The following is a 26055-nucleotide window of genomic DNA, read 5'->3' on the forward strand; positions in this document are numbered from 1 at the left end:
TCCGGTCCTAGTTACTGACAGATCTTTGCGCCAGGGCAAATGCAGAGGAAACGGGTTGCGGAACCATTTATAAATACGTGCAAACATATTTAGCTTGTAAATCATTTTGCATGAAAAATAAATCTTAGATAATAAGGAACCCGCTGTTTAAAAGTGCATAAAGCAACGCTTTTAAAAAAGAATGATTTGCCTGAAACGTTTTCTCATCTTTCACATCTGAAAGATGGTTAAAAAGGTACTTTTTGTGAGTACTGTGAGGAGTTCGGAATGTACTCTGGGTTGGTATGCCGGTTACCTGCTCCCCTTGGGGATTTCCTTGTAAATAGCTTCACTAGGCCTGACCGTGGCACCTCGTGAGTACATAGGTCCATCTGCTGTCAAACTGGCCGCGGTTCAAGGTTTAATTTGCTCTTTGTCTGAGCATTAGAAAAGCGCCTTAGCGGCGCATCCTACAGCGTGCGCCGGACATGCGCAGTGGCGCGGGCTCGACAAGCCGGGAACCGGAGGTAAATATCAGCTTTTTTTATTTCGTTTATGTGGAAGATTGAGCTTTATGATACATTTGCAAAGCTGGGCCATAGAATAGGGTGACGATGAACATTTCTTATCTACCAAATACGTAAATAGGCCCCTTCGTGACGCCAAGAGACCCCTGCTGGGTACTGTCCTGGGCTTTCCTGCCTCGTGCTGGCTTTGTTTTATTGCCCGTTTTATATCTTTGTAGTCTCAGATTTGGAGCCAGGCGCGAGGACTGGAAAGCATCTTCCTGTAAAACCTCTCCAGGTTTGTCGAGTGGTTTTCTAAATACAGCCGCCTTTCCATGTGGGCCGAGATCGGGTATAAATAAGTCCTATCACTGTTTCATCTCAGGGCTGTTGGCCACAGAGGCCTTGCTGCAGTATTTATGTTAAAATACAGTAGAAATAAATGAACGCGACATACTACATCTGCTCATCACTATTTACATTTTTCATTTGACTCTATATGTAGATTTAAAGGTGAACCGCAGACAGAAAAATCTTAGTTTTACTTTTTTATGATAAAGGGTTATATATATATATATATGCAAATTTCACGGGTGCAAACATGAGGAAAGGACCATTCCTCCACAATCTCCAACACCAACAACTGCCAAACAATTGATTCGTTTGCACTCCAGGAGAGTTTAATTGCTTCTATTCAAGAAAAATATTTTTCAGCCCAACATCCCATAGATATGGTTAGCATGGTAACATCTATCCCACAGATACTATTCATTTATCTGTAAATTATTATTAATTAGTCTTGGCTTTAGAGATATTTCCGTAGTTAATCATTCAACTTCCTTTTAGATGTTTATAGTAACAGAAAAGTTTTGTGAATTTTGTATCATGTTTTAATTGTCACAAGTTTTTTTAGGGGACTACGTGTCCCAGCATGCACTTGGGTGGTGGTAATAAGATGAACTATAAATAGAGATTCATGGGAAGGTTTTCTTTGTAAAACTGTGATCAAGACTGAGAGGTTGCAACGCGTTGGTGGTGTCTTTTTATATTTTTCTTGAATAGAAGCAATTAAACTCTCCTGGAGTGCAAACGAATCAATTGTTTGGCAATTGTTGGTGTTGGATATATATATATATATATATATATATATATATATATATATATATATATATATATCACTTAAAAAAAACAAAGGTTACAGGGACGTTATAGTTAGGCTCACATTTTAAACATACAAAATCGTAGAAATTAATCTGTTATAGTTAGGGCACAAGTTATAGTTACTTGAGATAACTCTGAGGTAACTATAACTCCCGCCCGCCATGCACAGTTTTTTCGTAAAAAATGTACTGCACATATTATCAGAGAGGTTATCAAACATGTCATGAGTGCCGTAATTTGTGGGTTAATTAGTGCATGGTGAGGGCACAAGCTAAAGTTTACTTAGGCCATGAGTTATAGTTACTTGAGATAACTCTTTAACAGGTGATTTTCTATGTTGTTATCACTGAGTGAAAGTTACTTTATATAAACTTCACACAGAAGATCACAAAATTTGGATTCTTATTTCAATGAGTTATATAAATTGTAGAGAAAAAAGTTAATTGCTCGATTGATTGCTAATGAAGTTGAATCCTTATACTCTAAAGAGATTTATGGGATTTCCTTGTAGACCATATCTCATCCACAGTTTTCATGATATAAAAATAATTTGTATGATGTCCTCTCTCCTGCTTCAACACATATATTTTTCCATATAAAATGTGTAAGGAATTGATTTTCATTTCCAGCACAAAGATGGAAATCACCAAAGTGTATTTTTTAAGGGACATGCCATTTTATGTTTTTCCAACCTGTTGATGGTAAATTATTTTTTTCAGAGATGAAAGTCTAAATTGTGCTGATTAGTTCTAAGAGCTTGGTTACACTAAACCCCTCTACACCCCCATTAAAGACTGTATTTACTTACTCTAAAGAGGCCTAAGACCTAGAAATGGATCCACTTCCTTGGTCCAACCATTCTCTGGTCCCTTGCCAACCAGCCAGGGACACCTCCTTGTCAAGGCTGCCGGAGCATCCATTCTGTACACGCTTTGAGGAGTGTTGCACAGGTCATGACTTCAACCCCACATCCCTGCAGGACTTACAACTGGACGACTGATTGTGCCAACTTGAACAAGGGCCTTGATATCTGCTATTGCTTCAGATTATTCTTTCACAAGTTCTCAAGTTTTCTTCCCTGTTTCATTTGAAGTTTGTGTTCCTCCTAAAGAGACATCCTAGACGGTCAAATGAGCTGTATGATGGTCTTTGGTAAGACTCCAATGGATTAAACATTGATACCCTCTGCAGTTGGTTCCCAAATGATAATGCCTAGAAGTCTTTCTTAAGAACAAGTGGGTTCCCCAGCGATGACTGCAGCACGTATGAAGGAAGTTGTGTTAACTCCCTTTTGCCCATCGCTAGTTCTTGGAGAGCGCTAGCAAATATATTTAAAATATTGTGATGTAGTAACTGATGTTTACATTTTTTCTGTATTCCGAGCAGTCCTCAATAATTTCCAAATTATTTTGACTAAATGATGGTTGCTGAACGTATCCCAGATACAGGTCTCCTTCCCCTAAAATGGATTATCGGAGCACAATACAAACCTTGTGTGATAGACTAAATTCAACACAGATTCTTATGCAGCACTACATTGCACATGTGTTGTGTCACTCTGTGGTGACATAGTGGCCAGGACCCTGTTGAAGAAAACTGATTGATTTATTTTCTCAGGCATAATTATTTTGGCCAAGGGTTGTGATGCAATGTGCCCAGGTACAGATTGCTGTGGCTGTTGAAGATAACCGCGACAGATCTAATTTCTTAAGCAAAACTGTTTTGCATAATGATCAGAAAGGGCTTGTTTCATACTTCGAACAAGGTCCTACCTCAGACAATCTGCTCCAGGGGAAGGGTTCACAGCACAAGAGCAATACTTTTATTTTACCTATTGGCTTTAGCTTCAGTGTCATCTTGAGGATTTTTTGGCCCCAGGCAAGATAAAAATAGAGAGCCCCTATTTGGAACACATTTGAATTTGATTACCTTTTGTTCTGTTAACTTAATTCATGTGAATGTCAAACAATAATGATTTTGTTTTGTTAATAGTTACAATCCAACAATACATAGAAGTTAGTGAAAGAGAAATTTCACTCTCCCAGGGACCCCTTGGAAGGTGGAGTCCTTGCGCAATTGCCTATTTTGCCCATGCCTTAAAACGTCTCTGTTGGACTTTGCCCTAGAGACAAGGCAGGTTTGGAGACTTTTTGTTGTAATCTGGCACACCCTTGTGGCATTTCTGGTGGCATCATTAAGCAGCTGCATGCATTGACCTAAAACTGGTACTGCCCCTGGTATCAATCTTTTATTGCTTCTAATCAAATGGCTGCACTTTGTCTTTGATTCGTGGTGTTTCATAGCGTATCCCTAATCCCTTCCTTTCCACCTTCATTTTTGAAAAACTTTCCTCTATTGTCAAACAGTTAATGTGGGGGGTAGGTTTTGTTCTATTTTTTCTCAGCAGCGGCCGCCGCATAATGCAATGGAAATCCTGGAGGGGAGGAACCGAGACGAGGTAAAACTTAAATTTTTTTAAAAGAACTTACCTCACCTCCGTCCCTGCCGCCGCCTGCTGCCGCATGCTCCTCTCCATCTGGTGTCCCAGTTTTACACCAGAGTAGATTAAATAAAGCGGCCGCTACGTGAATATTCAAGTATTTTCACACTTGGCTGACCTATCAAATGTATTACCATGTATTGACAATTCCCATTAAAAAAAAATTGTAATGAGATATGACAGACTTGAAACAGTGTGAAACTTTGAAAATAGTGGATTTTTTTTATTTTTGCCAAAGGCACACAAGCACAGAGGGATGTGAATATTGTAGAAGGTTGCCTGCCTGTGGCTATCGCTTGCCACCTACTTTATTCCCATTTCTGAGCCGAAGATTGAAAGAAACCAGAAAAAAGGAGCAGCAGAGAGCCCCACTCCTTCGCCTGGGCTGTGGGCCTGGGTGCTCCAAATACTCTAGGGCACGGTTCCTCAACGTCGGTCCTGGAGATCCGGGTCCATGCCAGTTTTTTAACATATCCACATTTAGAAACATTTAGATTTCAGAAATTTCTTTTTTCTAAATGTGGATATGCTAAAAACCTGGCATGGACCCTGACCTCCAGGACCAACTTTGCAGAACCCTGCTCTAGGGAGAAGGAGCAGCTAAGCCCGGTCCCTCTAGCCGCGCTTGCAATGGGCAGGGTGGGGTTGGGGTGCTGAACAGGACATATGTTTTGTAGACTAGGACAGGCATGGAGCTTAATGGCAAAACGGGTTAAGTTTGTCATGTGGGAGTGAGGGAGACTGCAATTTCTATTGTCTGTGAATTGAGACAGATCTTCTCAGAGAATTTGTTTCAGCTGCAGTGGTTAAAGGAGAAGAAAAAATAGGTGTGGCTTCTTCAGTATTTCAAAGGAGCGTCGCCCCACTGGCTGTGTCAGAGCAGACAAATAAAATGATAGATTGTTTTATTTTTCTGCTTGTGGCATAGCCAGCAGCGCAGGGAGGGGTGGGGCTGGGCAACAGGAGGTGGGAGGAATGTTGTCTCTTGGGTTAAGGTTGTTATACAAAAAAGTTACTATTGTTATGACTATTATTATAAATAATATTCCATAAATTATTATGATTTATTGTCATTTGTCGTAGGCTCTTGAAATCTAGTGTTTTTTATTTATTTCTTTAGCGAGGCTAAAGATGTTTATTGTCTAGTCATACATTGAATTATTTTCCATTATGCAGGCAGCTGTGCTTACATTTTGCAAGGTGATATCTATGAATGTGTGTTTAATTGGAGGGAGCATTGTTGCGAATTTACCCACAGGGTTAAGCAGGCATTCCTTTTCTTTAGCAGCCCCTAAATAATAATGTTTAAATAACTGCATTTACATTGCAGGCAACCCTAAAACAAGGTGTCTATTGTCCTCTTAAAGTCACTCACAACATCTCTCTTCCTAATTATACTGTAATATATAATTTTGTATTAGACAATTATTTAAAAGTAATAGTACTACAAACCTAGATGGAAACAAATACAAAGAGAATCATCTTAAAAATAACATGCTCTGTCAGCTTAAACTGTTCAGAAAAAAAGCTCATGTTAAAACACTCTCCACTCTCAATTACTTCAGCCTCTTTTTAGGTCGAGCGTTAGCGTTCGGCCTGCTGTATACTAAAGTATACAATAGAGTGAGTTCTAGCGTTGTGATTTGTTAGTTGCAGTGTCCTTCAAAAATCCTTGCTTGCTAGTGGTCAGTTCTGCCTCTTTGTCCTGCCTTTTTTCACTTTGGGAGCAGCACAAAGTACTGTGTAATTACGCTATGTCCTGTTGATCTCTTATGAAGGGGACTTTTTGTTTCATTATTGGCCAGTTTGCCTTGCACTGTGGGTGTGTGTTCAGTCCCTCCTCCCCACCGGCTCCCTCTGTAAACATAAACCAACACCAGAGGGGGGCTTTTCCAGGGGCCAGCTCGCTCTCTTCCCCTTGTTATTTTCAGTCGGTGTGGCAATAAAAGTCCAGTCAGTAATTTACAACGCTATGAGCTCTAACTCAAGAAAACACGAGACTATTGCATTCCACATGCTTGTTTTCCCTGTAATTTGTGTGGCAAGAAAAATCCGGTTAGGAGTTTACAATGCTAATTGTCACCGTGGTTGCTGTTTCCATGCGCCACTGGCAAATCCCGGTGCAGTAAGATGAGAAGTAATAGAAAACCGGCAAGTGACACACACTAGCAGACTGTTTACTAAATCTCCATGGCAGGAGCGTGGTTTCTTTTCGGTAACAGTACCGCGTTTTATTTTCACTTCTTAGGGTTTCTTTTCTGATGCTTTAGACCTGTCCGGAAACCAGTCGTAGAACCAAATTTCCCTGGTAAATGCAGTGTTGCAGTTCTGCCGTGGCACCTGGTGTTTCCTTAATTAGCTCATGTGTCCCGTGATATTAAAATAATGATACCGTTTCCACATGCAACACTTTTTAGGTCACTAGAACGCACTAGCACCTACAATCGTAATACGTGTCCAACAGCGCTTTCATTGGCATTTACTTACCCATTTTACTCTTATGTGTACCCTGTTGGTGTTGGGACGATTGCCACATACCACTAAGGCAGTAGAAGGCCTCAGTGAGTTAAGCGCTCGACACTGACACATGTGGTGATCTGCAAGGAACACATTTGAATTACCGTCAAGCTTGGCTTCCTTCCAGGTTTCATCAATTGGGTATCATTGAATTGTCAATAATAACACGTATCATCTACATCCACTCAAACCGGCAAAGTGTGGTATGAAGCGCTATCAAATGCAAGTTGTCATTAATGCCGGCCCATGATTTCAGTGCTGGATATATAACATGGAGCACCACAGAGGCTAAGGCTTCACAACATCGTTTTGCAGTCAATCAGCTTTTATGATGCGTGTTCGCACTGCTGGAATTAAATGGATCCTCTCACCAGCGCCTCTAATAATGTGGGATAGCTAGACCCTCTAGTTTCAATTTGTAATGCTTTTATTTGCTATTTTTAAACCCACGCACATGCATGTGTAATATTCGCAGTGCACCTTTCCTGTCGAATTCAATACACTCCTTATATTAATTCTCCTTTCCTGGGCGCCTCTTCGAGGGTCCTTTTTTTAAAATCCCTTTATCACTTGAAAAAGGCTTTTTAAGGCGTATGTTAAAGCTACGCAGTCCTACTCAACACTGATCACTAGTGCTTAATTTGTACCATTGCCTGGAGGTGGTGAGCGCCGCACTAATTTTTAGGGATCAGGACTTTATTTTTCATCATCAGACTTTGACCCAGAGCAACATGTAGAAAGGCAGAACACAGACAAAAGATGAAGTGATAGGAAAACAGTGACAAAGAGAGACAGCTGAGTGAAAAAAGAGCCTGCAAGATTGAGGTAAAGAGACATTGTAAAGTGATGGAAGAAAGAGGCATTAGGTGCAATCAAGACTAGACAAAGTTGGTATTCAGAAACCCTGGTGTTCTACAGTGCCTGTGGTGGGGAAAACCCTTTGTCCCTTGCACTTGCTTTGTTTTGCAGCTCAAGCAGAGCTGGCCACCAGTTCTCCATATGAATGAACTCATTTGCCAATACAACGACTCATTGATGCCCGCTACTTGCCACTTCTAGTCATGTTTGGAAACCATGGGACACACCATCACTTATTAGGTCGAGCATAGCAGTGCGCAAGCGCTGCTTTTCCGAAGTGTTGGTATGTATCTGGGCTTTTAACAACGCCCACCTCATGCCCATCACTACCGCTCCTTTGTGGGCTTGCCCTTCAAAACTCCTTAGATGACATTGGTAAATGGTTTACATTGTCCCTCCTTGGGGAGGGTTTGTTACTGCCTTGGCCATCGCCCCTGTTACATGGCTAATTGCACTTTTGCAGATAAGTTTGACTACGAGGGAGATTCTTTTTCCTTTTGTGGGTCTTTTCACGCTGACACTCATGGCGACCATGACTCTGTGAATCGGCTCGATTATGTGCAACTGTTTTACTTTTCATTTTCTATTTATGTGCAAGAAAAGTGCGGTTAGGAGTTTACAACGTTAATAAGTCTAATTCGAGCAAATGCAAGACCCATTGCATTGCAAATGCTTGTTATTCTTTTTAGGTCGAGCGTAGGCAGTGCGAATGCGCGGTCTGCAACACATGCTGTATTCAGTCTAAGAGCTTTAACCTCACCCACTACTGTCATGTGTTCTTTGTTGTGCTTGTCTTTAATGCTTCCTTTCTATTGTTGCATTTTTCTAAATGTCCCTCCTATTTGTGCTTAGTTCCCTCCCACTAAGAGAACATTTTTGTTGGCCATCACACTACGTTCATGCTTCCTCCTGTTACAGCATGTGATGGCCCTTCCTCCCTCCTCACGTCTGGACATTGCAGCCTTAGTGTTCTTTTGGTTGTCCATAACAATGTGCTCACACAACACCAGTGAAAACACCATGTTTAGAAAGGCACTGAAAGGTTTCAGGTTTCGTTTGTTCTTGTGCCTCTGCTCAGGGATACTTAATTTATGTTTTCCAAGCCACTTTTCCCTCCACTGCTGTTTTAGAAATAATTGGCGCTGTGTGCATGTCTTGCACACTCTGGCAGAGATGCACTGATCCACTTTCAGTCTTCCTCATTCTAAAGCCCTCTAAACAGTGCTGCAGCTGCTTCTTTTGTCCCAGTGGCAAATCATCATTCTTAATGCTTTAGGCAGTGCTGCTAGCTGCTTCTCTGGTCCCAGTGGTAATTCCTCATTCTTAGTGCTGCAGCTGCTTCTCTGTTTCCGTCGGTAACTCCTCCATTCTAAGTCCTCTAGGCAGTGCTGCAGCTGTGTCTCTGTTCCCAGTGGTAATTCCTCCTTCTTAGTCCTCTAGACAGTGCTACAGCACTGCCATCCACAACACTCCAAACCAAAACGCATAGGTAAAAGACATTGGGGGTCATTAAGAGTTTGGTGGGCGGAAAAGGCCGCCTGCCAAACTTCCGTAGTCAGGTTGTTGCCAGTGCGGCCGCCTTCCTGCGAGCCCATTAGGAGTTTCTTTCTGGGTCAGCAGGTGGAAACACTGGTCCAGCGGAAAACAGCCCACAACATTGACGCCAGCTCATAATTGAGCCGGCGGCAGTGTTGCAGTGCATAGGGTGCAGCAGCACCTGTCACGCCTTTCACTGACTGCAGTGCTGACGGTGGAAAGCGCAATAGGGCTGACCATGGGGGCCCCTGCACTGCCCATACCAAGTGCATGGGCAGTGCAGGGGCATCCATGGGGCCCCCGGCAGCCCGTCGCCGCCATCTTTTACATGGCGGTGCAACCGCTCTCTAAAAGCTGGCGGAGAGGGGGGTCGTAATCCCCAGGGCGGCGCTGCATTCAGTGCTCCCTGGTGGATTAGGACCGCCAGCACCACCAGTCCCTCCTGTGGAGGAGAACTGGCGGTGCCGACGGTCCGACCATGGCGCAACCACCACGATCATAATGTGGCAGTCAGACCACCGCCAAAGCAGTGGGACCACGCGACTCTCGTAATGACCACCATTGTCATTTACAACTCCAGTAGCTCTAACTCTCACAAATGCAAGACCTATTGCATTGCAAATGCTTGTTTGAGAGTGTAGGTGGAAAGGGGAGAGTCTGTATTAGTAGTTGTGACTATGTTTTGTGATTTGGTGGGTCTTGTACCAGTGATAGTTGGGGTTGAGATTGCTTCATAACATTTTTAGGTTGTGTTCCAAGTACATTTACACATCCTGAGATGGGTATTCATGTTCTACAGTTGGAGATAGGAGTGGGCTAGTTATGAATTTGTTCCTGTGGTTCTCCATTTGGGGTGATTGGAAGTTACCTTCTGATGCCTTTTTCGAAGAGAGTTAACTTTATCCAAATGGGATTTTCCTGTCCTGTTAAGTCAGAGAATATGGTGTTAATTACCTCTGGTGGTGGAGCTGGTTTGTTTAACAGAGCAGAGCTGAGCAGTTGGTGTTTCTGTCTTTTCTCACTCCCTTCATCCAATTCAGTAAGTCATTCAGTCTCCCCAATTTTGCATTGATTGTTGTGATGTATGATGCCAGTGTCTGTAGGGGGTCTAACTGCACCTCTGTCCACTTGTTTTGTCTCTGCACTCACTATTTATTGCTTCCAGGGAAGAAATCTTTGCTTCCCCCATTCCAGACGCGGCACCCATTAACATTTTATCATTACTAACTGTGGACCTTATATTTAATAACCGACCTAATACCAGTGATAAAGGAATGTTGTTATTCATGGAGCTATTGCTAAGATCTAGTTTGTTTTGAAACCAGAGTTGTTTTTATTGCTGGTGGGGGCTGTGATAAAACGAGGGATGGTCTGGAAACCCAAAGCAGCCCTGGGGGTATTTAGTGATCGAGCTTGACCACCTCAATGTTAATGGTTTATCCAATGTAAAACAAACAATATTATAACACTTTTCTAACATTTGCAATCCAGTTAGATAGAAAGAATAAACAAAGACGAAACCTAATGGCATGAGGGCATGTGGTGAAGAAGAAAGAAGCCAGTGAAGAAAGAAGACAGAAGACTGTATGCGGTAAAGAAGAAAGCAGACAACGAAGAAAGAAGACAGAAGAAGGTATGCGGGAAAGAAGACAGCAAAGAAAGAAGACAGAAGGCAGTATGCAGTAAAGAAGAAAGAAGACAGCAAAGACAGAAGAAAACGTGTTGTAGACAGCAAAGAAAGAAGAAAGAATATGGCATGCGGTAAAGAATACAGAGGAGAAACATGACAGAAGATAGAATGCGAGAAAGAAGACTGCAAAGAAAGATGACAGAAGATGGCATGGGGGAAAGAAGACAGTGAAGAAAGAAGACAGAAGATGACATGCAGGAAAGAAGAAAGAAGACTGCAAAGAAAGAAGACAGAAGATGACATGCAGGAAAGATGGCAGCAAAGAAAGAAGACAAAAGACGGAATGCGGTAGACAATAAAGAAAGGGGAAAGTATGTAGTAAAGAAGACAGAGAAGAAACAAAACAGAATTGTGGGAAAGAAGGCAGCAAAGAAAGAAGACAGAAGATGGCATGCGGAAAAGAAGACAGTGAAGAAAGAAGACAGAAGATGGCATGTGGGAAAGAAGACAGCAAAGAAAGAAGACAGAAGATGGCATGCGGTAAAGAAGACAGGGAAGAAAGAAGACAGAAAATGGCATGCAGTAGACAACGAAGAAAGAAAACACAAGACGGCATGCGGAAAAGAAGACAGTGGAAAAAGAGGACAGAAGATGGCGGGAAACAAGACAGCAAAGAAAAAGACGAGACGGCATGCGGGAAAGAAAAATAAAGACGGCAATGAAGAAAGAAAAAAGAAAACGCAATGAAGAAAGAAGAGAGAGAAAACGGCAGTGAAGAAAAAAGACGTCAGCTAAGTAAGTCTACAGCATCAGAAAGAAAAGAGAGCAATGAAGAAAAAAAGACAGAGAAGACGGTAGCATAGAAAGAAGATGTCAGCGAAGTAAGAAGACAGCATCAGAAAGAAAAAAGAAGACGGCAACAATAAAAAATGAAAGAGAAGACAGCAGTGAAGAAAGAAGATGTCAGCAAAGAAAGATGACGGCATCAGAAATAAAAAAGAATTACCCTCAGCATCGTAGCCAGAAGAAGGATAGTGGCCAGTGTCTAATGGGAAGTGACCGGAAGGAGTAGTTGGTTCAGAGGTAACTCGACTGCAAAATCAGCAAAGAAGATGAAGACAAGGACATGAAGTGACATGCAGACGATGTGCTGGCCTATCAGAAGCCCTTAAATCAGAGAGACTTTGGAATAAGCCAAATGTAAGTTGAGGTGCTGGTTCTAAGCCCCTTTTAAGGTTTTTTTCCATTAACAAAAGATTTCGCAAGCAGTGCGCATGCAGGCAAAACCTAAAAATGATTAAAGGGGTATCCCACCCCACCCCCTGAATCTACGTCCCAGGGTTGAAACAGCTTTGCTACTGTTGTGCGTGTAATTCTTATAGCAGGGCTGGAATTTGAAAATCTTTACTTTGGGAACCCATCATTTTGGAATAAGGATGTGGCAATGGAAATGGGGGGGATTTACAAGGGTCGGAGTCATGGAAAGCAGTCTGACAGTCAACTTATACAAGGAGAAACGTGAAAGTAAATCAGTTCTGGCTTAATTGGTTGCAAAGTCTACATTTTAAAATATCTTGTTGGCTTTAAGGCACCTGCTATAGAGATCTGTGTCTCCAGTAAATCTCATGCAATATTAGCAATGGTAAGATAACTCTGGTGGTTAAGGCACTTGCTGGAGAGATCAGAGGTTTGTCTAGTCACAGTTTTGACTCAAAGTGGCATAGAGGATCAGTGTGTTTTCTGCAAAGCATACGTTGTAAATGCAGTTGACAGATTTTGATTTAATGTAAAAAGGTAAGCAGGTTACTGATTTTAACACAGATCCTTGTGTTACCTGAAGTTCGTAAATTGCCGCCCTTCTAATATAGCACAACCTTTCTATTATAACACAGTGATCTATGAAGGATATGTAACTCGTACAAATTGTAATTCTCACTGTCTGTAACACATTGTCTTATTTTCATATACTAATCCACCACTAATCCTTTTGGGGTTACGCAGTAGGATGATACTCACTGAAAAAGTGCATTGATGCCTTGTCAGGGGTAGTAAGCGCTAAATAAATATAATTACAATTATATCCTGCACATTGATTGACATACTTGTATGATTTATTGATAATTTAAAATGTGTGTGTGTGTGTGTGTGTGTGTGTGTGAGGTGAAGCATGCAGACACCCTAAATGGAATGAGTAGCACTATAAAATAATTAAATAAAAAAATAGTGGTATTTAAATTTTTGTGTGTGTAAATACTCGTACAGACCAATGCATCTGTCATTCTGAAAGTTCATGAATATGCACAGCAATTGAACAAAGTTAAAAGCTTGCCTCCAAGTCGTAGCTTCTTTTTAATACTTGTGAAAAGATAGCCTGTGCCTTTGTTTCCTCTACATTGCATTCACACCTGTGTGTGAGGCTCTGATAGCTCCCAGCCAGGATGACTCTGAAACAAGAGAGATTGTGGCTTATTAGATTCTGTCTTTGTTTTGGGCCCTGCTGGAATTTTGAACATGAAGGTCCCATCCCTGCATGCACGTTGCTGCTGTGAAGGGAAAACAGACAACGTGCAGACGCTGCTGTGTCCTGATGTCCGCAAATTATGCCGGGACAATTATTTACTGGCCTCAGCTTCTCGGCAGGGGTGACAGCGCCCACCCTGTGAAAATAGTGGGTGGAAGCCGTCCACCGGCGTGTACCCCCAATGCTATCATACATTATGCAACAAGCAGGGCACATGAGAGGGGCTTAAGAGGCAGTGGAAAGGGAGAGAGGTATGTGGATTGGTAGGAGTACTAAGTGAGTGAAACACAGGCCCATATTTATACTTTTTTAGCGCCGCATTTGCGCCACTTTTTGACGCAAAAGCGGCGCAAACTTACAAAATACAATTGTATTTTGTAAGTTTGCGCCGTTTTTGCGTCAAAAAGCGGCGCAAAAACGGCGCTAAAAAAGTATAAATATGGGCCACAATATTTTGTAAAAATAATAATTTCTTAGGGCTTTCAAAACAGATGAGAGAGTGTGTGTTTTTGCCAGTGTGTACATGCAAAAATACCAGGTGAATTTCGACAGATACCTCACATACCCAACTGAAAGCACCCAACTATTAATCAGAATATACATTTATTAGGGGGTGTAACACCCCAAACTCCCCCTTGGAGCTATGTGCAACGCTTCACCCCCCCTCTGGTAGACTTTTAACGAGCGACTTGCTCCTTGAGTTCTGGCTCCCCCCAACTTCCCGCTTAACCGGAGTAAACTCTGACCAAGGCTCTTCCAGGACTCAAGTTACGCTGGCACCTTTTCAAGGGCTTGTTTTACAAGAAAAGGCCACTGGAGGGCGCCAAAAGGAAAGGAGCCGTGCACGATGTATGCGCCGTCATCTGCTGGAAAGTAATGTCAGGCTCCGGATGGAGCACGGCCGCTCCCCAATTGATTTTCCTTTGTAATTAATGCACATTGGGAAACTAAAGAGAAGCCACATTTGCATATCCATTGCTTCTGCGACGCTCAACGACAAAATACGGGATGGCGAAAAAAGGCATTTTTTGTGTAATGTGTTTGACGATATCCAGTGTTTGTGTCTTCTAGGTGCAGTGGGGGTTGTGATGTCGATCAGAATGGAAGTATCAAGGCTCTAGACTCCATAGCTGACATCCAGGGATCCATTCAGTACACTTTAGTAACATGTAACATAACACTTCGAGAAAGGATACATTGAATAGCTTTCCTAGATGAGTATTAATTGTCGAAATTAAAATGGTGTATCTGAAAGGTAATGCACTTCAGACGTGCCCAGTGTCTAAAACATGCGTGCCTGCAGTGTGCTGTGGGTACGGCTGCTGCAGGCATTCTCTGAGTACATACAGGACATGCTCCGGCCTTGTGCTCTCTGTTCAATACCTTGCCATAAGTACCCCATGGCTAAGGGAAATCAGTGCTGCTTCAATTAAAACATAGGTAGAAGAAAATCTGCATAAAATGATAAACACCTAGGAAGAGAATTCAGTGTTCCTTTCCATGAATTCTTGCCTGTTTAACTGGCCCACCATTGACTTACGTCTGCCAACTTACCTCTGGAATCCTGCGCGTTTCCAGGGAAGATGCAACTTCTCTTGAGTCTGCCCAATGTTCCTGCACCTAGCCTGGATTTATTCTTGAAGTTGTTTTGCAGCTGTGAAGATATAAATGCGCTGTAGGTTGAAAGTAAATTTGATTTCCTGCAAAAGACCTCTGCTGCCTACTTTGGCAGTCGGAGATGCGTACTTGTCCTGTGTATGTAACTTCCCAAGTCATTATTTATGACTTGAATGTGACTTCCGGAGTCAGCGGCGGCTGCTAGTGATTACAAGTTGTGGGGCAGAGGCTGAGGAGATGGGAAAGTGGGGGGTAAATAAAATAAAATTGTACTTACGTGCCGGCCGCTGCCTGTCTTCTTTTCCGGTCCTGATTTCGCACGGGCTGGTGCTCACTATGCAGGCTCCCAGCCACCAATCAACACACTGCTGTCATGCTGGCAACACTGTTAACCAGCATGAAAGCAGTGTTGTGATTGGCCTGAGTGGGCTGGTTTAGCGCTCGCTCAGGGCCTGGGAGCCTGTGCCTCTTCTCCACCCGGCTGTTGCAGCGCAGCCGGGTGGAGAGATCTAAATGCGCATGTCAGTTTGGCCGGGCTTGGCTAGCTGGCAAAACCGACATGCGCACTTACTGTGCGCACAACTCTGCTGTCATCATGGCCCCGTCCTGCCCTAGTGCCTAGCACCCTACAAAAAATAAAATGCTATTAAAATGGTTTTATTATCATTTTATTTTTCACTTTTCTCTCTGCTGGCTGGTAGCAGAGGGGGGTGACACTCCGCCGCCATAACGAAGCAGCTGCCGCTGTTTGGAGTGCTGTTTATAGCAATGACCGGATGCAATAGGCATCCTCGAACTCTTTGTGATGAGCACAATTACCAGAGCATCCCAGAGACCATTTCACAGCAGACTGGTACTTCTAGGATGTTAGGTACAGTCAGTAGCCAGACACAGTCCTACCACCTCCCTGAGACACCATCATGTAAGGTTATTGTGAGGTTTCCAATCGGGCCAGTCTTCTTCTGGCCTCATGGTCCTGCTGGCAGATAGCAGAGCAGAATGAAGGTAAGCAAGAACCCGGAGAGGTAAGAAATGAGATTATTTCAGAATAGAACACATTTGTGGCTCCTGCAAACACACCAGGCGTCCTTTATAATGCCCAGACATCACGAAGAAAGAAGCCCTTTGCTTGGGAGGAGGGACGGAGGATGGTGTTGGGGGTTCTATAGGTTGTTAAGCGATGATATATTTTTTTGAATGAAGCAACGTGCAACAGCTCAATGTTTGAAGAAAGGAGCTCATTTCAGCTCAAGGTATCTAGTTTGTTGGGCCACCGACAGCTGTACCAGGCTTTCAGTTGTCTCTGTGAATGGACTTCATGTTATCTCTGTGTATCCCAGTGTCTGAATATCCCCCTTACCTTACAACATCACTATGAGTGGAAGTAAGGCCAGCGATTAAGGGACTATGAAGATGACCACCTTCACGTCCACAAAAAGTAGCTCCTTTAGCAGCTGGTTCATGGCATATTGACATTGGTTGAGCTCTTACCCATCTCTAGGGGCAGTGGTCTCCAAACTTTTTAATGCCACACCCCCCCAGTTGAAAAATAAAAATCATTGGGCCCCCCTCAGAATTTGTCACAATTATTTTACAAAGATGGCAATTTTTATATATGTCTACACCTATTTAAATGTTTCAGTTAAGTACTGTTACCTCTTTAAAAATGCAATAACATGCTTCTGCTTAAAACAAAGCCCTGTTATCTGTATAATTCTTCTTTTGGCCAGAGCCTGGCACTCCCCCTTTGGATGACTTGAGGACCCCCTTGGGGGGCCCGTCCCCAGTTTGAAGACCTCTGTCTAGGGGTATGAAAGACCTACATTTAAAGGGGCCTTCAGTTACCTCCTTTCACAAGAGCTATGTCGCTTTAAAACAATGTGATTCTGGATTTTGGGAATGATCTGCATTTTACAGTATATATAGATCTGTTTAAGATTAATGCACAAATGCTTGAACAATCTCATACTGAACATGCAAGCTCTCGTTCTAATGATATCTCACGTCTTTCTTGTTCCTTTAGGTAATTCCAGTTGAATTGAAATTGAGTTTTCAAGATCACTGCGACAAGCTGCAGCTACTCAATCAGGAATGAATGCCTACACTTCTGTAAAAAGTCTTTGCAAATGCTTTGTGATGTTCATCATTTTTCTCACTGTGGTACTGCTGGGTTCCATCTATTGGAAGCCTTTGATGCTAGAAATGCCTTATGGCTACTTGAGGAAAAAAGTGGTCCCAGCGAAACCCCACAGACTCATTCAGCAGCAAGACAGTGCCTGTGAAAATAATGTGGCGGAGGCCACAATCACTCCAGTTGATAGCACCAATACATATGTCATTGCCGCATATTTGGATTTTAGAGGGGGCAGAAGTGTCCGCTTGCTTGGAATTACACAGCGCAGTGAGTCTAATGAGCTCTTTTGCCTCTTCTGTTACGTCAACAGCACCTACAGGGTCCACGCTGAAATGCAGGTCCATGCCGACCATTTTAACTTTCCATATGGAACAACAGATTTGCTCTGTGACCTGCAGGATGACTTCATCCCACCATTGGTAGCGGTTTCATCGGAGTCTGACTCGAGAGAAGTGCCCTCTGTCGTTCCATATCTCAAAATCAACAATATCCAAGAACAGCTGGCCAATGCTCCACCCACAGATTTTGATCATGAGTTTGTTGTCTGCATCTCAACCATGTTCGGAGAGTATAACAACGTGCTGCAGTTCGTGCAGGCCATGGAAATGTACAGGATCCTTGGTGCACAGAAAGTTGTCCTCTATAAGACTCACTGCAGCAGGCTTCTCAAGTCCGTCATCGACTACTATGAAAAGATGGAGTTTGTTGATGTGGTACCCTGGCCAATCACCTTGTATTTGAATGTCTCTTCAGGTTGGCACTTCCCAGAGCATCCCGGAGAGCTGCACTACTACGGACAAACAGCCACCCTAAATGACTGCATCTATCGCTACATGTACAAGAGCAGATATATATTACTCAATGACGTTGATGAAATCATCCTGCCTGTCAATCACAAGAACTGGCATGACCTGATGGACTACTTGACCAAAGACAACCGGATTTCTAGCACATTTATCTTTCAGAACCATGTTTTCCCCTCAACCAAGGAATATGAAATTCGATCAGTGCCCTACAACGACTGGAATCATGTCCCCGGTGTGGACATGCTCCGTTACATCTATAGAGAGCCCAATATACCCAATGCGAGTAACCCCACTAAAATGATCATAAACCCCAGAAGTGTGGTGAAAACTTCAGTTCACACCCCACTCGAGTTTTCCGGGGAACAGTATTGGGTGTCCAGTGAGGATGCAAAAGTGTGCCATTACAGAGAGCCCAAGCAGTCAGAACTGGAAAAGGAATCCCTCATAGAAGATAGCATCTTGTTGAAGTATGAATCTGCGTTAATTAAGAATGTAAACAATGTTTTGAGGGAAATTCATCTTTTGGATCCTCTTTGATCAAAATGACGAGGAGAAATGGCATCAAACTTCCTTCAATGCCGAGGACTTGGCTGGCAGGCCTCATGATCAGGACAATTGAGCTCTCACCAGGCACCCGTGTTTACATGTTATTACTTCATGGATAAAGTATTCAACTAACAGTAGACACCAGTCGTCCTCCTGTATTTTGTGGACTGCAGGCAGTGACTTTGCTGTGACATTTTTCAAAATAAATCTTCTTAATTATTAGAATTTGTTCAGGAGAAATTTTTCTTATTTGAGGATTGCATATCATCTTGGGCACTCCTTTCAGTAAACATTGTTAAGTAAGCTAAGTATTATGTAGGAATTATATAGTTTTTGGCACTGAACTCCTGTAGCTGCCTCTCTAGTTTTTAAGTTTCATAAAAACTACATATGACGTGGGACCAATTCATGTGGAAGCATGAATTGGTCATATTGCTTTTTAGAATGTTACTGAGTTCCTGGATGTGCACACATTTTGTTCTGTGACCTTTATTTGATGACTTTGCCCAGGGCCACTGGAATTATGCGGCATGAGAGACCCAAATTATGTGACAGGAAGAGGCAAATTATGGGGCGTAACGCGGCACACTTTGTAATAATATTATTACATTATTTCAACATTTTTAAACATGCTAACACTGTCTGAGCATTGGTTGCGCCTTGTTAGTACCATTTTAATACCCAAACAGCAATAAGCAACAAAAAGGTGACCGGTCCAGTTTTACAAAGGGCCTTTCACTGCGTGGCAACACGTGACGCTGCACATTTAGGGCCAGATGTAGCAAAACTAGATTTTGCGACTCGATGCGACTTGCAATATCCGAGTCGCAAAACCATATGCGGAATGGTGTCTCAGACACCTTCTGCGAGTCGCTATGGGGTCGCAAAGACCCACCTCATTAATATTAATGAGGTGGGTCGCATTTTGCGACCCTATAGCGAGTCCCTGCACTCACAGGGATGGTGGCCTGCTGAAGTCAGCAGACCTCCATGTCTGTGACTGCTTTTTAAATAAAGCAGTTTTTTTTTCATTTTGCAGCCCGTTTTCCTTAAAGGAAAACGAGTTGCAAAATGAAACAAATAACAAAACCATTTGGTTTCGGTTTTTCAGAGTAGGCAGTGGTCCATAGGACCACTGCTCTGAAAAACCCTTTTTGGCAACATTCACAAAGGGGAAGGGGTCCCATGGGGACCCCTTCCCTTTTGCGAATCGGTTACCACCAGTGTGACACTGGTGGTAACTGCGAATTGCTTTGCGACCGCATTCGCGGTCACAAAGCAATTTAGCATAGCGATGCGAGTTGCATATAGGAAGGGAACACCCCTTCCTATTTGTGAGTTGCATTCACAATTTGCGAGTCGGTACCGACTTGCAAATTGTGAATGAGCATCGCATTTGGCATTTTGCATGGCGCAAACTGAGATTTTCGCAGTTTGCACCATGCAAAATGTTTGCTACATCTGGCCCCAAGTAACTTTTGAACTGCTTGAGCTAGAAACAATTTTTTTGCTAAATTCGGCAGATTATACAGCAGATGATGGATTATGTGGCAAATGCGGAAAATCTGTAATTATAAAAGTCCCTGGTGCTGCACAGTTGCATAATTTCAGTGGCTGTGACTATGCCCACGGAAATCAAATCTTTTTTGCACCGTTTCCTAGCCCACAAGAAGGACTAAACTTATTTTCCAGCATCACTCCTACGGTGTAAATTTGGAATAATGTAGTGCAAACTCATACGTGTTATGCATTTCCACCCTTGTTACTGGATTGTAGCTCATTCTCTACCTCACCCTCCTTCCACGTGGCTCTGGGAATGCCACGAACTGGACAAGAGGAGCCATCCTTTCAATGTCGTCACTGGTTTGGGTGGTTAGTGGAGTGATGGCACAATAGTAACTTTTAAGATAGTGTGTGTGAATTAGAGTGAATGTAAAACAAGTTTATTCTATGAAGACCTTTATGGTGTATTATGTGCATCATTGGTTGTGTGTTAGGAGGGTCCATTGTTCTCCTGATTGGGAGGAGGTGCTCAGTCAGAGAGTGATGATTTGCATGTACCCCTCTCTAGCTTATGCTGTGTCCTGTGATACAAGATTATGTGCATAAGGCTGTGGTAAGTTTATGCTAGCTTTAGCTGCATGCTTCTACAGAGTGTATTGGTGTGGTGCAAGGCAGTGCTGTTGTTGTGGCATCATTTTGCCATCAATAAGGCTTAGCAGCAGTGTTCTGTGATGGTAAGAGGATTGATGCTAACAGGTGTTGTTTGAGTATGACCATTTGTAGGTGAGGATAAAACAATGGTGTGCCATGTTATTGTATATAAGTGCTGTTGAATCTCTGATGAAGGTTCAAAGATGTGTTGGTTCTATGCGATGAAGGTTCTTTATAAGGTAGTGGAATGTCGGATACTTATCTGTTTTGAGTTTGAAATGTGAGAGGTGTCAGAGAAAACTAAGCTATTCTCTAAACCCTGTTATATTTTAGAGTTTATATTTTGGAGTTGGGCCAAGTGGTGGCCTCCGAGGGTGAGTAGTCAGCCCTTGCTGTCTTGTTGTCTTGTAGGAGAAAGAGAACAAGGGGAACGTGGCGCGAGAAGCAGTTTAGTACTCCTATTCGAGTGCATGTACTAGATCTACAGGGCCACGGAGTGTGCCACAATAAGACCAGGTCACTAGCTTCAGGTTTGAACACATGGGAACGTGCATTAGAAGCATTAAAGGGACATAAATGGAAGTATAATAAGATATAGTACAGGACTATAATAGAGGGTAATATAAAAGGTAATGAATGGGTGACATCTTAAATATGAGTGCAGCCACAGGTAGGCCAGCTGTAGGATGCAACACGACATAAATGGGCCTATTCACACAGGTAAATCTAAACATGTAGATTTAATACTAGTAAATGTACTCTTCCATTTTTGAGTAACTTAGGGCCAGATGTCCAAAGGGTTTTTCCCATTCTATGTCAATGGGAAAATGTGTTCATACATATGGCCTTTATTTCTTTGGGCTATTCATAAAATCCAAGTGTAACCAGACGTACATGTCTTCACGCCTGGGCCAAATTTACCAGTCACGTAACTACAGCTAAAAAGGAGCAGTAGTTAAGTCCAGCACTACACATGGCCAACCACTGATACTGCAATATCCTTCCACATAAAATAATGGAGGAGGGGGGCTTAAAAGAGAACCACATAAGAAATAAAGACAAAGTAAATTAAATTTGACCTTTATCCATCTCTGTCTTGCCCACAAGATCCCATCCTCTTCTCTCTCTCTCTCTCTCTCTCTCTCTCTCTCTCTCTCTCTCTCTCTCTCTCTCTCTCTCTCTCTCTCTCTCTCTCTCTCTCTCTCTCTCTCTCTCTCTATATATATATATATATATATATATATATATATATATGCTATTTCCTCATAATCTTCCCAGCCTGTATGTTCTGCCTAGGTGTGTTGGGATATGCGAGGGCCAAGCAGTCCAGAAACATCCAAACAACGCATCATCACCATGCAAGTCAACACTCACCCAACGAGTAGTGAAGTCTGTGAGTTTTATTTACAGCTTTGAAAACAAAACCAATGTTTTTCGGCCATAAAGACCTCGATCACAGTACATAACATCATTCTCTCCTTGCCTTGTAAATACCCACGTGGTCCCCATGAAAACAAAAAACACTGGCTTACATAGTTAAGTTTAGCTTTCAAAATGTATCATGCCCATATTAGGGATAAACGTTTCATATTCTTAAAACGCCATAAGCCATAAAAGTAAATCTAATTTCTCGAAGTCAACACAATAACCTCACTAATCATATCGGACATACTATCACTCACTGGTGTAATACATGCTAGCCCTAGTTGCCAAATGTTTTGTAGTAGTACAATTCTTACAATACTGTGATTTCCGATAGCTTGAAACATCCAGTCACCAATGAAGAATGAGATCCACTGTTTTTCAAATGATCAAACTTCATGACTTAATCAATTCTCATTTATTGTGTCTCTATATTTCAGCATTGGTGATCTTTGAACTAAAATGTAGTACCAACATCAGAGAGTCATACAGATCTCAGAACTCATTCAAAGAAGTGAAGCCAGAACACTCAAATGAAAAAAGTAATTAACTTTAACAAGCAATCTAGGAAATCACTAGGTCAGGAATCCGCCATCCTTAGGATTCTCTACCAGTCTCCCCTCTTGACCCCAGTGTTCACTCCACCCAATCTTGTCACGACTCACGTGCTGCTTACACCTGGAATCCGCAGATCGAGTGGCGTGGGTCTTGAATGTTCGGCCTTGGCCCAGGTAGGGGCAACTCTTTCTGGTAGCCACGGTGCTTTAGGCAATGGAAACACCAAGAACAGACCGTGCCCTTCAGAAATAGCGCCAGAGTGAAAAAAAACCTGAAAAGGGGAAAAAAACTCCAAACAGATAGATTCCTGAAACAGGAACAAAAGAACAGGAATCAACAGAGGCAAAAATACAGGAAATGCACTGAACCGACGAGAATCTGCACAGGAAGGCAAAGAAACTGGAGCGAAGACACCATCCAAACAGAAAGTGTTGCAGCCAAGGAGATAAAGAATCACAGCCCTTAAATACCTACAAACAGGAAGCGACCGACAGGAAGTATTAGGACACCATCTTAGATAGGGAAAAGATACATAGAATAGAATGAACTAGGAGCCATAGAGAGCAGGGAACAAGGAATGTTGGGAAAAGAATGGAGATATGGGAAGGAAGAAAAAACATAAAGGAAGGCACAACCAGATAGCCAGAAAAAGCAGAAAAGAAAAGAATAGAATAGAAAAGAACAGGTGAGTGGGGGAGTCAGGCCTGCCTGCAAGCGCGGTGAAGGAAAGGAAAACGAGGCCCCCATGCCAAATTTGGGGCCTCGGAGAATGCAGAGTAGTCTAGGGGCGCAGTGCGTCTTGTGGCTGCGTGCCGTGTCCCGAGCCTAATGTTCGGCTCGAGACGCGCGCAGCAGCGCAACAAATCCACAGCATAATACTCCACCAGGGTCCACCTGCATTATGGAATTCCTCGAAGTGGGCTACAGCCGTATATGTGTTTATGTGTTATCCCTAATTGTGATTGCCCTCCTTTGCTTTAAAATTTGCTTTTTCACCAGGAAAATAGTACTCCTGATGTTCCTCCTTCTGCAAGGGCTGTCAAACGTAGAATATAGCGCAGACTGATTTACAGCTGATAAATGTAATTATCCTCTGGGTGCGTGTTTGGTATAGTAACGTGAAGTCAGTCGCGCCCTTACTTTGTTTGCTGCTTTGCACTGCCCATACCCAGAAGAGCCTTGCATTTGTGAAATTTCACTGTTGTCAATAGTTAAAGATTGCTGAACGCTGGTATGTCTCTTATGTTCTTCTTTCTTTTATCTCTGATGGAGGGATTTTCAGCTATTACTTCTCTGGTCATAGTATCACTTTGGTTCCTCTAGAATGTTGCTAATATAAGGGGATTGATCAAAGAAGGGTGTGTTTAGCCTTATACCGATATATACTTATACTTATATCGATAACCTTATCGACTGGACATACCTCTACCTCCTCACTGGGTTTATGTAGTAAATCCTGTCTTTTTCTACCAGCTGCTTTTTAACTATAATGTCTATCAATTTCTCTGTGTACTTCCTGGCTCAGAATTTAAATAATGCTTCATGTTTGTCTTCCTCATACAGATCCTCAATACTACAGATCCTTTTAATACTGATACGTTTGCCTTATGGAAAGTTACAAATGGTTTCCTTGGATGTTTGCTTCTAGTATGCAGGATGCTATTGACTGCTGTTGTCATTCTTTTTTGTTGTTGCTCAGAATCTGTTTATTAGGCTTTCAACAAAAAGTACAGAACAATACAAGAACAGGGCAGTAAAAAGCTAAATCTCAGTGTCAGTATATAATTAAGTTTAGGACATACATTTGCAGTTTAATAGTATTAATGGCATCAATCTCCACCCAGGGCACAGACCAAGCAAGGATCAGCTGGGGAGGCTAGGTGTATTTGAGGTTTGGCCCAGGAGGGGGTCATGGGATATTTGGCAATAAATAGTCCAAAAACTAAAGGGGGGCCCGTGTCAGCTCCAAACAGGATGTAAGTATATAAGTCAGGCCGTTAAGAGTATACTAACTCCCCTTGAGAAGCCAGTGGGCAGCGTCTGTAAGGTAGTGCCACCAAAGGGTCGAGTGGGCACTACCAAATAGCGATCTGCAAAAGGGCCTAGGGACCAATGGGCCCACTCCAAAATAATAAAAAAAGGAGTGGATAACCCAGAACTGGAGGGAAGGGGAGGGAGTTTACTAGCTATGACACTTCATTGGATGCGCAAAGAAGAATCTGCAGAGAGGGGCTGGCAGGGAGGCATCACTCAAGTAGGGATGGGAAGGGGTTCCATTATCCACATCTATCCAGCAATGTCAGAGGGTTCCTTTAATCAAATAGATGGAGGGCTCAGAGTCTAGGGGGGGCAAAAGCATGGATATTCTGTGTGTGACATATAGGGCTTCATTACGAGTTTGGCGGTCTGACCGCCATGGTAGCGGCCGTCAAAAGACTGCCATGTTAGCGGTCACACAGACCACCATATTACGAGTTGAAGTGGGAGATAGGCGGTCCAGCCACAAGCACTGCCAGCCCATAAACCAACCACCGACTGTATTACGACTCACAAATCACAATGGCGGTTCCTCCATGGCGGTCTTGTAATGGCGGCATGAACTGCGGCAGTCGGCGGTTTCCACAGTAATACACAACACCACATTGGATGGGTTTAAAATCCACCCAGCTGACACACACTCACACACCGACACACCTACAAATAACATTATAAAACACACCCCTTCACACTCCACAATCATTTGCATCTACAATGCCACACATAGTAGCCAGAGCCCAAAATCAGAGACACAGTACCATAGATAAGGCACCCCTCCAACTTCCACATAGCACTTATTCCACACCCGCACAACACACCGACCACACATAATAGCACCTCTACACATGTACTAACCATCACCCCCTCACCACCCAGCACCTACACCCCATCGTCATTTGTTCGTGTTGTCTACTACCACAATGTCACCACAAAAACATCAGTTTCATTCATGACGAGTTAAGAGTCATGGTGGATTAAACTATCAGAGTAGAGCCACACTTATTTGAAGCCCAAGTCCAGCAGATTACTTTTGCTAGGAAAATGGAAATGTGGCAAAGAATAGTAGACGCGGGGAATTCTGTTGGCAGCTACCCACGCACAGGGGATGGCATCAGGAAGAGGTGGAATGACCTCAGGGGGAAGGTGCGGTCCATGTCTGCCAGGCACCGGGTGGCAGTCCTCAAGACTGGTGGTGGTCCCCCACCTCCTCCCCCACAGTTCATATCACGGGAGGAGAAATTCTTGGCCATCCTGCATCCTGAGGGCTTGACAGAATTAACAGAGGGAGTGAAGTTCAGTAATTTGCACCACCACTAAAGTCACCAAAATATATTGTCATGCATGCTCACTGATCACCTTTTGCCACCTTCACTTTCACACCACTCACCACCCCTGTGTCCAACTGTCAGAATACCCCTGTTCGACATCTCGCGTGTGAGGTTAACTCACCTGGGGCACAATATCTGTGTATGGTGTGGGTAGTACAGGGACTGACAGCACTACAACTCCCATCGGGCACTGTTCTACCATTAACAAAACCAGGACAATGTACCATTATGAAAATAGCCTTGCA

At 43.0% G+C, this 26055-nt stretch overlaps 1 protein-coding gene across 5 annotated transcripts in view; it reads left to right on the forward strand.

Moving 5' to 3' along the window:
- LOC138301333 (beta-1,4-galactosyltransferase galt-1-like) overlaps positions 1-18564 on the forward strand; it is a 71074-nt gene extending 52510 nt beyond the window's left edge. For 2 of the 5 annotated variants that reach the window (XM_069241697.1, XM_069241696.1), the window contains one exon: positions 16849-18563. In XM_069241697.1, the coding sequence (XP_069097798.1) occupies positions 16917-18302 (1386 nt within the window). In that variant the 5' untranslated portion in view covers positions 16849-16916 and the 3' untranslated portion in view covers positions 18303-18563. Of the gene's footprint in view, positions 1-460; positions 507-10509; positions 11888-16848 lie in introns of those variants that run through there. The other 3 variants (XM_069241698.1, XM_069241699.1, XM_069241700.1) reach the window with 3 other exon arrangements.
- Positions 18565-26055: the final 7491 nt, after the last annotated feature.

This window comes from Pleurodeles waltl, chromosome 6, assembly GCF_031143425.1.
Source record: "Pleurodeles waltl isolate 20211129_DDA chromosome 6, aPleWal1.hap1.20221129, whole genome shotgun sequence".
Classification (NCBI taxonomy): domain Eukaryota; kingdom Metazoa; phylum Chordata; class Amphibia; order Caudata; family Salamandridae; genus Pleurodeles; species Pleurodeles waltl.